The sequence below is a fragment of the Hesperophylax consimilis genome, chromosome 25 (assembly GCF_061612785.1).
Source record: "Hesperophylax consimilis isolate HC1 chromosome 25, BYU_Hcon_1.0, whole genome shotgun sequence".
Taxonomy (NCBI): domain Eukaryota; kingdom Metazoa; phylum Arthropoda; class Insecta; order Trichoptera; family Limnephilidae; genus Hesperophylax; species Hesperophylax consimilis.
In genome coordinates, this window is record NC_142860.1 from 25,884,435 (window position 1) to 25,897,753 (window position 13,319).

The following is a 13,319-nucleotide window of genomic DNA, read 5'->3' on the forward strand; positions in this document are numbered from 1 at the left end:
GGATTCATACTAACTAACCTCAAATGTACTTGGGAGGAAAACTTGACACAGTATAATTTTCTAGACTGAATTTTTGGCTACACTTTTTAGAAGCTGTAATTAGCTTTAAAAGACTCTGTGGTGTTTTTTTTACTCCTGTCTGAATGTGGTGTTATTCCAAAAAAAAATCTCAAAAAAACATTTATTAATAAATTGATTTTGGGAATTAATTCAAATTTTTAAACAATATGCAGGCAAGTAATTCCTATATTAAATGAGAATAAATAATTTTACATCTTATTATGCTGACCATGATTTGTTCAAAAGCCAAAATGAACCTAGAATCGACGTTTGAAATAACCCAACCTAAGAAATTCAAAATAATTACTTATTAATTCCTTCCTTTTATCAGCATTATAAATAAGTTTTAATAATTAACAGTTGAAATAAGAAATTGATTTTTTTAAATGTTAGTTGATGAATCATTATTTTATATTGTACTTTTGTAAGTGGAAAAGTGCAAAGATAGCAAAAAAATATTGGTAAAAATTTGTGCTTTAAAACTTTCAAAAATACAATTCATAAAAACACTCACTACAGATGTGCTTTGAACGTGGTTACAATTCGATTAATCAGTACTTTTTTTATTAATTGACTTTTACCCCTCTTCTGCTTGAGAAAAATTAAAGAATTTCGTGAAACAGTTAAATTTGAGAAATCCATGAAATTAAAGAATTCCATGAAATGAAAGAATTCTACAAAATCAAAAAAATTTGTGAAATTAATGAATTCCCTGGAATTAAATATTTCCATCACATGAAAGAATTCCACTAAATTAAAGAATTCCATGAAAAAGAATTCTATAATTCGATAATAGTATTGTACACAAGTAATAAAAAGGCATATGGAAATTTGTTGTACCTTAATGAAGTTAAAAAATATATATTATTTATTGCAAGAAAAAATTATACAAATATTGATAGTAAATAATACTTTTTGCCTTTGGAATGCATCAAATACAATAATTTTTAGGAGACATTCAACATTTTAATTTTTATAAATAAAAATTAAATTAAGGAGACAACATTTTAGGACATTAGGTATATATTTTTTTAACTTGCAAACATTCTCTGGTTACGAATACATAATCTCGGAAACCAACGTTTTAATCCAAATCAAATGATAGTAAGCAAAAGATTGTATGATATATTTGATCGTAAATTACCATTTGATTATATTATTTGCTTACAATCATCTACTTATTCATTTGATTATTATTTGCCTACGATCGTTTTGCTTACAATCATTTGAGAGTTACGATCATTTAATTACGATCATTTGCCGACAATCATATTACCTATAATGCATTATATTATAATATGTATTTGAATTACACATACCTAATTCCTTCTTAAAAAGCTGAATTAGTTGCTTTTGCAATAATGGAGGACTAGAATACAATTGAAACCGTGATGCCCGGGTATAAACCCAAAGCCTTGGACCACACGGCTACAAACCGGGATAAACATTGAATACATATATGAATATAAAAATTGTAATATTTTATTGTTAATTTTAGTAGATATTTAACAATGTGATTTCTGAAATGGAGTTCCATTTTATAACAACGATCCAATACAAAATATGGGTTGAACTAATGAAGATCAACACTCAACAGATGGAAGTATGTTGTGGCATGTTCGAAGTGAGCCCAATTTGTCCTTTCTTCTGTTGTATGAATGCATGAAATTAATTTTATTCTTTGGTTCCATGATAACTCAACACAATGACAATTCAACACACCTTTATAAAGTAATATTATAGTCATTAAAATCGATGAAAACCCTACATAATAACCTATATAACCTAGTTTCTGTTTCATCACTTTTTAAAGGTGTGTTGAATTGTCATTTTGATGAGTTATCGAGTAACGGCCAAACTCATCCTAAAAGATTCACTGCTGATGCATATGGTGCTGACCTCTCTGATCTCGATGGCATACATACAAATGGTTCCATGATATTTCATCAAAATGAAAATTCAACACACCTTTAAAAAGTGATATAGCGTCATTAAAAGTGATGATAGTATAAATAGATAAATAGTTACCTATTTAACCTAATTTTTGTTTCATCACTTTTCATGACTTTATACCACTTTTTGCTTACAATCATTTGAGAGTTACAATCATTTGATTGCAATCATTGGAGATTTAGAATCATATTGTATACAATAATTTTACCTATAATGCATTATCTTGTAATACATATTTGAATTATACCTAATTCCTTCTTAAAAAGCTGTGATGATAGTATAAATAGATAAATAGTTACCTATTTAACCTAATTTATTTTTTTCATCACTTTTCATGACTTTATACCACTTTTTGTGGGTGTGTTGAATTTTCATTTTGATGTGATACCCGGTCACCCTCAAGTCTACAGCAACGCATTTTTCAGCGGGATTATTTGAACTTGTTTAATTTTTGGTTAAGTTTTTAGATTCTCACGGCCAAAAGCATTTTTGTTGTTTGTTTTTGGGGTGTTATGCCGTGTTGCGCTAACTCCTTCTTTAGCCGACGTTTCGGACAGCGTTGCAGTGTCCATCATCAGGGCAGATCCGGTAGATCCCCACATCTTCGGATCTACCGGATCTGCCCTGATGATGGACACTGCAACGCTGTCCGAAACGTCGGCTAAAGAAGGAGTTAGCGCAACACGGCATAACACCCCAAAAACAAACAACAAAAATTGTTTAATTTTTAATCATTCTTGAAGAGTAATGCACTTTTTTCAACAGACGGTTAATTTTTAAAGTTGAGATGCTCAAAACCTTGAGAGTAAAAAAGATAACCGCACGCACGCATCGCTGTGTTTGAATGAACTACTACTAGTGTCAAATGTGGCTATCGGAAGCGATCGATCGAGTAAAATAGTATAAAAACTACATGGTAAAATGATGCATGGAGGAAAGATCAATTCAATGTATTTTTGTGAGTTTTGTATGAATTAACTGGGAACTGGAAGAAATAAATGACACACGCGAAAAAATGATTCGAAGAACGATCGACTGAGATGTCACTGTATTTGAATTGAGCTGTTGCAATTGCTGAATAGAATTCGCTAAATTATTGTTATGGGGTTGTAGGAAGAAGATCTCACTGATAACAACCAACCTCTGATAGGAGAAGGCATCAGAAGAAAAAGAAAAAGAATCGAAAATTGGATTATGCATTAACTTTTACAACATTGGCCTTTTCAACGCAATCTATCCCATCAGGCATCACGTTTTGACATACCTAACGTGTTTTAGGGAATCTTTGTGGACCACATATGAGACATCATAGCTAACGACGTATCACATATGCGACAGCGGCGCAGGTAAGGTTAACTGACATAAATGAGGTACATTTTTAAATTAAGTAATAATTGAGATTGCTGTATAGTTATTTTTTCTTTTCTAACTTTTTTCTATTTTACAAAAGCATTACTTACAATTAATTCACTAAAATACAAAAATACACGACCTACATTTTTGGGTAACATATTAGTCTAATATTCAAGGCTCTCAAAGCAAAAGCTCTAGTTAATTCGCTATTTCTAAGATCAACGCTGTAAAAATCATTAAAACATCAATAATTAATATAATATGAATATTATAAATGTTGTTAAAATTGTATTAGGAATTGAATAATTGAAATCTCTGGAAATTTTAAAACACTTGGGGAAAACATAGCTTAACCTTTCAAATGTTGCGCTACCATCTGGGGGTTACCGAGTTACCCCATGAATAGGAAAATTGAAAACATGAGTGGATGACAAACTAAAAGTTTTTAACAAATTGATATCAAAGTTGATTTATATTCATACACCAGTTTGTCAAAACAATTTGTTATTCATTATTATTGTTCGTATAATATCATAGATTTTCGATGTTAAAGAATAAAGATGGATATTTAAGCCATATCCCATTTAAACCACCGATTTAATAGTGAATAGACTTTTTAATTGCATGGCGGGGGTACTAAGTTAACCCTCACGGTTACAAGATTTTTTATTTTTTATTTATGGATTCGTAAAACCATTTTTTTTTTACTAAACATTTATTTTGGAAGAATTTTCAAAATTGTAAAGGAAAATGAGGTTCTTTCAACTTGGAATAAATATACTTTTTAAAAAAGAAAAATTATAATAACGATTGAGTACACACTACTTATAATATACAGAAAATATTAAAATTATCTGCAGGGACACGTAATGAATACAAAATTTTAGTCTTACAAAATTGCAATAATTTAAAGGAATGTTTAATTTTTAAACAGTAATATGCTACAATAAAAACATAGCGTACTAAAAATTTCTGGAAGCACAAATTATGCAATAATATTATTTAGCTATGAAATTAAAATCATAGGTTTTTTTTACATTATGTAAAACACAATTTAACATTTTTTAGGACAAATAATTTTAATTGCGAAAGCAAAATAAATAAAAATTATAAATTAGTACAATTATTATGTAGTAAGTCACAAAAGAAGTAAACTGATACACTAGAACCACGTTAATTCAAAACCCCGATAATTCGAAAAAACCGCGTAATTCTCGCAAAGAAAAATTTTTTATACAAATTTTTTGATGTAATTCGAAATTCGTTAATTCGTAATTCGAAATTTATTTTTGTCTGCGCACGAAAATTTGTTGATGTAATTCGAAACAATTCGATTTTAGCGATAATAAATCATAAAATTTCGTAAATCTGAATCTAAAAGATAGTCGAAAAAACCCCGAGAAATTTTTATTAAGAGATTTAATTAAAAGATTAACACTGGAATGTCACATTTTTTCCAATTTTTTTCGAATATCCGAGTTTGAAGGGCTGAGAAAATTCGTTTTAAGCGGAAACATGTCCTATTTTAAGGATTTAAGGGTGAGCCGCGACGGAAATTGGTCACAAATTTCGATTTACGAGGAAATATATGACATTTTTACGAATTTATTTTGAATAGTGAATAAAGTAAATTTAAATTTATGCGTAAATGTATAATTCTTAAAGAGATATGTAATAAATTTCATTGCATTCATCGGGAACTATGATTCGAAAGGTGTCATATAAATTGGCGAGACCAGTTTTCTTTAAAATCGGTATAGATCACAGTTCTAGAAATTATCTGTCCAGAGGTAGTTACCATGGTAACGGTTTTCGGTCACTTTTTTTTAATTCTAGTACAAATTTTTTTCAAGGGGGGTGCTAATTATTTTGTTTCAAACAAATAAATAAATAAATAATAATAATAAAAAAAAAATTAATATGTTTAAAAATATTATTAAATATTACTATGTAGTCAATATGACCGCACAGTATTTACAGCTTTATATAGATATCTCAGCAGGTGGCCCCAACAGGGGAACTAACAAACTTTTTTTTGTATCATCAAAATTATACTGGTGACCCCACCAACTGCAGAGATAAGTATGCCAACCTTTACGCAATTACTATCAAACATGTATAACTAAAATCACATTGCTATTAATAATTAAATATTAACTAAATAAATAATATAAACCAATAATGAGTTGACTTCTGACATTTTAGCAGAATTTAATGAAAATTAAACCTGCATGTATTTTAATAATGAATACATATTAATTTACTTCAATTTAAAGTTACATTCAATTGCAAATAAAAGGGTGCTATGTATAATTTTTTATGAATATAATATTTTTGGTAAACATTTTTAACCTAATTAAAATAATACATATGTATTCACATAAAACATTTTTGGTATTATTCCTTGCGTTAAAGACAAAACCATAGACAATAAAAACAAGGGAGATGGGCCATGAAGCATTGTTAGTATGAAACCGCGTGCGCAATGCGTGTCGCCAACATCTTTCACCCATACTAATGCAAATCGTACCTATGCACAGTGGCGCCCACCTTTATTTGTACCTAAACACCAAACTGAGAATGTTCATTGCATAGCCGCTTTGACAGACTGTGCAGTTTGTATATAGCTCGGTGACAGTTGGCATGTTTCCTTGCTTCTATTATCTATGGACAAAACACATTCTAGGGCTAGTTAATTTTTCTGCCATGCTGAATTACCCTATCGGAAGTTCGCCAAAGCTATCTCCACCTTGGAAATGACATTGAAGGACTGAAATTTTTGAGCTAGGGTACATTATATAATAATGACAATTTACCCAAAATCAAATACAAAACAACTTGTTTATAGTGACACTGTAGGGACCAGACACTGAAGAGATAAACCGATAGAAGCGTGTTGAGCGTGCCCGAAGTAAGCTCAATCATACCTAACTTTGGATGAAATTGGTCAATCTTTTTCAAATATCGAAATTCTTTCTTTCTGATCTCCGTGGTCAAGGTGTAAGGCTCTCGACCAGCAAGTCGAAGGTTGTGGGCCCAAATCCCGGCGTGCGCAAGTAATTTTTTTTAAATTAATTTGCTAATTTAAAATAATAAGTAGTATATTTACTGCACATTCCAGAGTGGAAGTTACCCTCAGTATCACCCTGGTGTAAGACCACAATTCAGAAACGTTGCTGAATGGCTTTGGTGACCAGATCTGAATAGCCAGGTACTCCCCCCCCTTCCTCTTCCCCATGTCCTTCTCCTCCCTACCATCAGCCTAACAAAATTCCCCAATTGGGGATGCCATAGTCTCACTGGCTCCAGACAGTTTTTGTGCAGTTTCACATTTAAAAAAAAGAACAGATGATCAATTTCATCAGTGAATTGATGATATGTATATATTTGAATCATTATGTACTTATTATCAAATATTTGTAAAAGCCCATTCTCTCTCTCTGGTTTCAATCCTGGGATTGGTTTGCAGCAATTTCGTCTAATCTCCTCTTCCATTCTTCCCTGTCTTGTGCGGCTCTTTTGACTTGTGCATATGATGAGCAGCGCACGTCCACCAGCAGGTCCTCCAGGTACTCTCGGCGTGGGCGTCCCCTAGAGTTGGTCCCCTCGGTCATACCCTCCATTGTGACATGCAAGAGGCCTTCTTGTCGTATAACATGGCCGATCCATCTTGCACGCCTTTCGGACAAGGTCCTGAGCAGGTGCCTTCCTCCTTCGATTCTTTGGAGGACCTCCTCATTTGTAATATGGTCTCTCCAGGAAATTCCTAACAGTCTTCTATAGGACCACATCTCAAAAGCCTCTAGTCTGCGTTTATCTCTTTCGGATAGGCACCATGTTTCGCAGCCTTACATCAAGATACTCCATACATAGGTCATTATATGGGCGTATAATATATATAAATACATAAATAAACTTCAAATCGGTATATATATCACACTTCTAGCAATTATCGGTTCAGTGCCCATTTCAAATACCTGATTCACTTGAATGTACCAAGTCTTTCTAAGACATTCCCAAACTACTTCCATCTACTTTAGTAAATTTATTGTATGTATTGATATTTTTTGTATTCCTACAAAACCTATAAAAATAGTCTTACAATGATAAAATGCGTGGGGTATCTCAATGCCCGGAAACACGAGTTTTGTTTTGCATCTCGGCACATCAAAGGTTAATAATGCGTGGGGTATCTCAATTACCCCCATGGTAACACGAGTTTTGTTTTGCATCTCGGCACATCAAAGGTTAATAATGCGTGGGGTATCTCAATTACCCCCATGGTAACACAAGTTTTGTTTTGCATCTTGGCACATCAAAGGTTAATAATGCGTGGGGTATCTCAATTACCCCCATGGTAACACGAGTTTTGTTTTGCATCTCGGCACATCAAAGGTTAATAATGCGTGAGGTATCTCAATTACCCCCATGGTAACACGAGTTTTGTTTTGCATCTTGGCATATCGAAGGTAAATAATAATAATAATATGTATGTCTCACGAATCTCATTGGATATTGCATCACTTTAACCAAGTTGAATTGTATGTTAACTTTTGCTTAACACAGTTTGCTTAAACCTAATTTTAGTACATATGACAAACATGTGGACAATACAGATTTTTCTAAGCAACTAACCAAATATAACTATGCCTAAAGTGCGTCAGTAAACTAAGTGAACCGTCTATAAAGCTATGAGCTTCGTGTTGCATTTTCTCCACTTTTCTTGCAGTTTTTTGTGCTCTTCGAATTGCTGCTCCGTCAGTTGTCTTACCATTGGAACACCCTGTAAACAAAATGATTATTAAAAGAGATCATGGAGGTGATATTTAAAAATTTTAAATGAATTTAAATTTAAAATTGAAACAAGTATACGAAAATTTTATTTTAAGAGACATTTTTGTTTTAAACAAATGGGCATAAAAATATTAAAATGATTTTAAAAATTAACTGGAAAGAATATTGAAATGGAATTAAAAATGGATCTGAAAATGTTATTATAAAGAAAAATGGCAACCAAAAAATAAACAGTATTGAAAATTGAATTGGATTTGAAAAAGATTATTAATATTTTTTATTGAATAGAAACATCATTGAAAATTGAACTGGAACCAAAAAAATTAAGGACATTCGTACACGGAGATACTTAACCGGGCGGGACGTATAAATACGTCAAACGTAAACAGTATCGGGTACGGGTAGGACATATGAATACGTCCTTGAAATATATGTTGCGCCCTGGAACGAGCGGGAAGGATATTTCCGAGCATATCACACGGAAATTGAGTTTTTAATTTTTACATATTTTAATTTTTTAAACTCAATGTTTCTCTTTTATCTGTGTGCTTTTGTTTATTTTTCTGTAATTATAACCTTTTTTATATTTTTTGTAATCTTTATAATTGTTTGTAAAGTTTCTATTTTTTTAATTCGATGTTTTCATTTTTATAAGGCATAAATGAAAAAAAATAATAATTTAAAATTACGTTCTACAGGCGTGACGTACTGATATGTCCTAGTGAAGGAGTTCGCGCCCGTTATATGCTGTGTAATTTGAAACGGAATTCCCCGGTTAACAGGTTAAGTGATTCAAGTTTTGTGCTCGTAGCATAAGGACATTCGTACACGGAGATACTTAAGTGACTCAAGTTTTGTGCTCGTAGCATACGCACCGCTCGTGAGTATGCTACGAGCTCTCTCGAGTAGACCTCTATCTCCCTAGATAACCGTGGGACGAATATTGGACCATTTGAAAACTCCCTTTTCTCTCGTGGGGCCTTCAAGGAACCGAGGGGGAGTGGACTCTTCTGCCATGGGGCCTTCAGGGAACCAAGGAGGAGCGGAGAGAAGAGACGAAACCCTCTTCCATCCTGGGGCCTTTAGGGAACCAAGGAGGAGTGGAGAGAAGCGATGAGACCCTTTTCCCTATTGGGACCTTCAGGGAACTGAGGGGAAGTGGACTCTTCTGCCATGGGGCCTGCAAGGAACCAAGGAGGAGTAGACTCCTCCGTTGCGGGGCCTTCGGGGAACCAAGGAGGAGTAAAGAGGAGAGACGAATCCCTCTTCCATCCTGGGGCCTTTAGGGAACCAAGGAGGAGTGGAGAGGAGAGACGAAGACCTCTTCCATCGTGGGGCCTTTAGGAAACCAAGGAGGAGTGGAGAGGAGAAATGAGGCTCTCTTCCCTTGAGCGGCCTTCAGGGAACCAAGGGGGATTGGAGAGGAGAGATGAGATGAGACCTGGGAAGACACGTTGTGGAACCAGAAGACATAGCCACATATCCAATGACAACCCTGGTGAACTTTATAAAGGGGACCGGGTGACTGTTAGAGGAATGAGGTAAAATGGGAAATAGCACAATGGGCCTATGGCCTAAGTGCTCATGGGACTATATGTAAACCGTCTCCGTTCTATAAAAAAAAAAAAAATGAATAAAAAAAAAAGAAGAACAATATTATTGTTTTCGTCGCTAGTCTCTTGATATTGTATTGGTTCCACGGCTGCACTTGAAAAAATGATCAAATTCAGAATGATTCAGGCAGCGCAGTGTACGGAAACCAGCTTTAAAGAGTAGCATATTGGGTAAGTTACTTGTAGTTGCGTCACAGTGACGTAACTTGTTAGTATCTCTGCGTAACACTTGGGAAAAGTGCCTAAATGGAAGTTTAAATTGAAATAAAATAGGAATGCAAATGAAATTATTATCATTCTGCTGACCGCACATATCTAATTTTAGAATAATTGAGTTGATTTAAATTCATAAATAAGTTAACCCGTTCTTCTCTCCAAATAGGAATCCAGTCGAGCATTAAATTTATTTATATCTGTAGCTTCAAAACATGTTGTGGAAGTTTGTTTCATGTTTCCACTTCTATATGAAGAATGTTTCCTAGGATTGTCTACAGAGACTGATATTTGGGTTGGTGCTAAAGATTTCTTGATTACCAGGGCAATTATAATGTCCAGATAATATGTCTGAATCTAGTCACCACTTGAAATGCAAATGAAATCAAATTGAGTATCTTACCTTCACCTTTCTTGGATCTAAATTAGCGCCCAGACTCTGCATTCCTTTCGCAAACTTCGAGAAAGGCGACATAACCAGATCCTTGGTCGCAGTGGCAACCGGACTCGTCAAATTCTTTAACTGCTTCAGGGCGCTCTCACTCTGCGATGAGCTGATGTTGAGATTTATCTCGTGCTGAGATGCCGACCTGATTGGCTGACCACCATCCTTGTTCAGATCATACTTAGAGTCAGATAAAAGCGCCATATCGTCAACAGTTGTCATACTATTGACATCCACTTCTCCTGAACTATGCGATAACTTCTGAGTGAGCTTCAATGAACTTGGCGGTTGTGCCTTCGATTTCGAATCGTACGTGTCCCATTTCGACGACGTGTCTTCAAAATTGATTGTAATTTCAGGGGTCGTACTTCTAGCGGTTTCTGAGGATGCGTCGAAATACTCAGAACCCATAGTTTTAGCGTCGAAATACTGGGAGCCTGATGTTTTAAAGTCACTATCCACATCAAACGGGTTCATCTTGTGAGACGTTGCACTGTGTGGAGGAATGCTGCTACAAGAAACAGTATCGTAATTGATGCCAGCATCCAAAATTGCCGTGTCCAGTTTCAAGTTTGGACGCTTATTGGTGTCGTTTTTGGGGATGGTGATACCGGCTTGAGCCAAGTATTCTTCGGAATAGCTATCGTGTCCCGAAGTTTGCGTATCGATCTTAGACGAATACAAAGGGTTCTCAATGAGGTATGCTTCAGAATTTGCATCCGATTGACTGTCCAGCATAATTTGAGCTGCCCGAGTGTCATTTTTGGCGTCAGTCGTCGATTTTAAAAGTGGGTTATCTCCGACGTATCGAACGCAGTTTTCAAAGTTGTCCAGAGTCGGTTCGAAGATGTTTGTTTTGCCCTCGTCATCGTCCGAGGAATTATCGGAACTGGTGCAATCGGAATGCGCTCCTTTGGTGTGTTTCTTGGAGGCCATGCGGAGAGAAGACTTGCCGAGAGAGAAGGTGGTCCTAGGGGCTGAAGTGAGGGATTCCGGCTTGGAGGATTTGGCCGATTCGCTTCGACCTCGGCTGTTGAATGTTTGACCGAGTTTGTTGAGTTTTGAGAATTGTTCTGACATGTTAGTGAGGGCCTTGGAACCTGAAAATGAGAATGTTGAAAATTATTTTATCAGAAGGCAGGGAAAGGAAAAGGTTGGATACAAGGGCTGTTAGAGGAATCACTTACCCTCTCTGTTTTCAATGTGTGCGTAAAATGCAATATATAACATAATATACAGTGAAACTTCTACCTAACGTTGTTGAAATTTTTTTTTTAAACGATTCCTATTGTATGTATGTTAGTCGTATATCTCTAGTTTAAGTCGTAGTGTAAGTCATATTATAGCGGTATTGTGTATCACTCGGTCATAAAAATATGTGTAGTTTTAAGTCATTAGTTGAAAGTCTTAGTTGTAAATCACTCGACATTTATCTTAGTTATAAGCCACTAGTCTCTTGCAATGAAACTTAGTTATAAGCCAAAAGTAAGTCCAAAGATACATTCCTGTTCCCCTACCACATTAATAAACATGAATTAACACGTAAAAATGAGATTCGAGACCTTGGCGTAATTTTTGAAGCAAATCTCTCTTTCAAATCCCATATATCTGATATTGTCTCCCGTGCCAACAAAATGCTTGGATTTGTTCTTCGTAATTCAAGATCATTTACCAACGGAATCGCAATCCGAAGAACGTATGAAGCACTTGTTCGCAGTATCTTGGAATATAGCTCCATTATTTGGGCCCCTTCTGAGCAAAACCATATTCTCGAAATAGAAAAAGTACAAAAGAGATTCATGCGTTACCTATATATGAGGGAATATATGTACTACCCTTTCCTGTATCCATCCTTATTCTTAGCAGGAATGCTCGATCTTAATACATTAGAAGCCCGCCGAAAAATATTTTTAGGAAAACATTTTTTTAAGATAATCTCTGGAACTATACATAATCCAACTATTTTGAAAGAGATTAACTTATATGTCCCAGACAAGTATACTCGTGGAAGGTCCCATACCCTTTTTTATGCTCCAAAAGCGAGGACTTCTGCCTATCAGAACGCCCCAGTCAACAGAGCGACTGAACTGCTCAACGAGTCTGCATTGACCATCGACATTTTTAACGTAACCTACAGGCAGTTTAACAATTATCTTTTGACGTATGTCACAAAGTAGTGAAACTGACCTTTTTATGTGTTTTGCTATACTTTTTGTCTAATTTGTAATCTTCTCCATAATGTATTGGTGAATAACCGTTTTACGGAGAACATGAAAAATAAATAAATAAATAATAAATAAGTTTTAAGTCTAAGTGATAGGAATAAATTAAATACATAAATTAAGTTGCTAACCGCCCTTGAGGTGATTTTCTCAGGAAAACGGTGCTATACAAATAATCCAATCATTAATTAATTAATTAATTTCACATACAACTTACAGTGATTATTAAAAAATATTTTATATTAGAAATGTGAAGTGTGATTTTTGTAATTTGTATTAAGTTTAACCACTCAGAACATTAGAACGTCAAAAGACGTAAATATGATAATAGCGGTCAAGACATTAGTACGTCTTTTCACGTAAACGCGCGAGATTTTACAAAAATCGATTTATTTCCATCACTAGTATACGGATTGCCATGATTTAAAAAACAGAGTATCGATAATGAATAACGCTACGCGTCTGTATTCAAGAATATCTATGGAATGTAGAGGTGCATTATCTAAGTCGATTGGATCTGTCATCTTGTTCGTTCATGATTTATTGCGTTTCTAAATAATTTATTAAAAATATTTTAGTTTGGACGGTTAATATTTTGAGGTGACTAATAGTTTTTAATTATACAGGGTGTCCGGAAACTCGTAGTACAAGCGGGAAACTGGTGAA

At 34.5% G+C, this 13,319-nt stretch overlaps 1 protein-coding gene across 2 annotated transcripts in view; it reads right to left on the bottom strand.

Annotated features, from left to right (window-relative positions):
- Positions 1 to 4,529: 4,529 nt before the first annotated feature.
- Positions 4,530 to 13,319, bottom strand: part of sp3 (phosphatidylinositide phosphatase spermathreecae) — a 56,194-nt gene continuing 47,404 nt past the window's right edge. For both annotated transcript variants that reach the window (XM_089646838.1, XM_089646839.1), the window contains 2 exons: positions 10,390 to 11,531; positions 4,530 to 8,149 (listed from right to left, as the gene is read on the bottom strand). In XM_089646838.1, the coding sequence (XP_089502964.1) occupies positions 8,048 to 8,149; positions 10,390 to 11,531 (1,244 nt within the window). In that variant the 3' untranslated portion in view covers positions 4,530 to 8,047. The remainder of the gene's footprint in view (positions 8,150 to 10,389; positions 11,532 to 13,319) is intronic.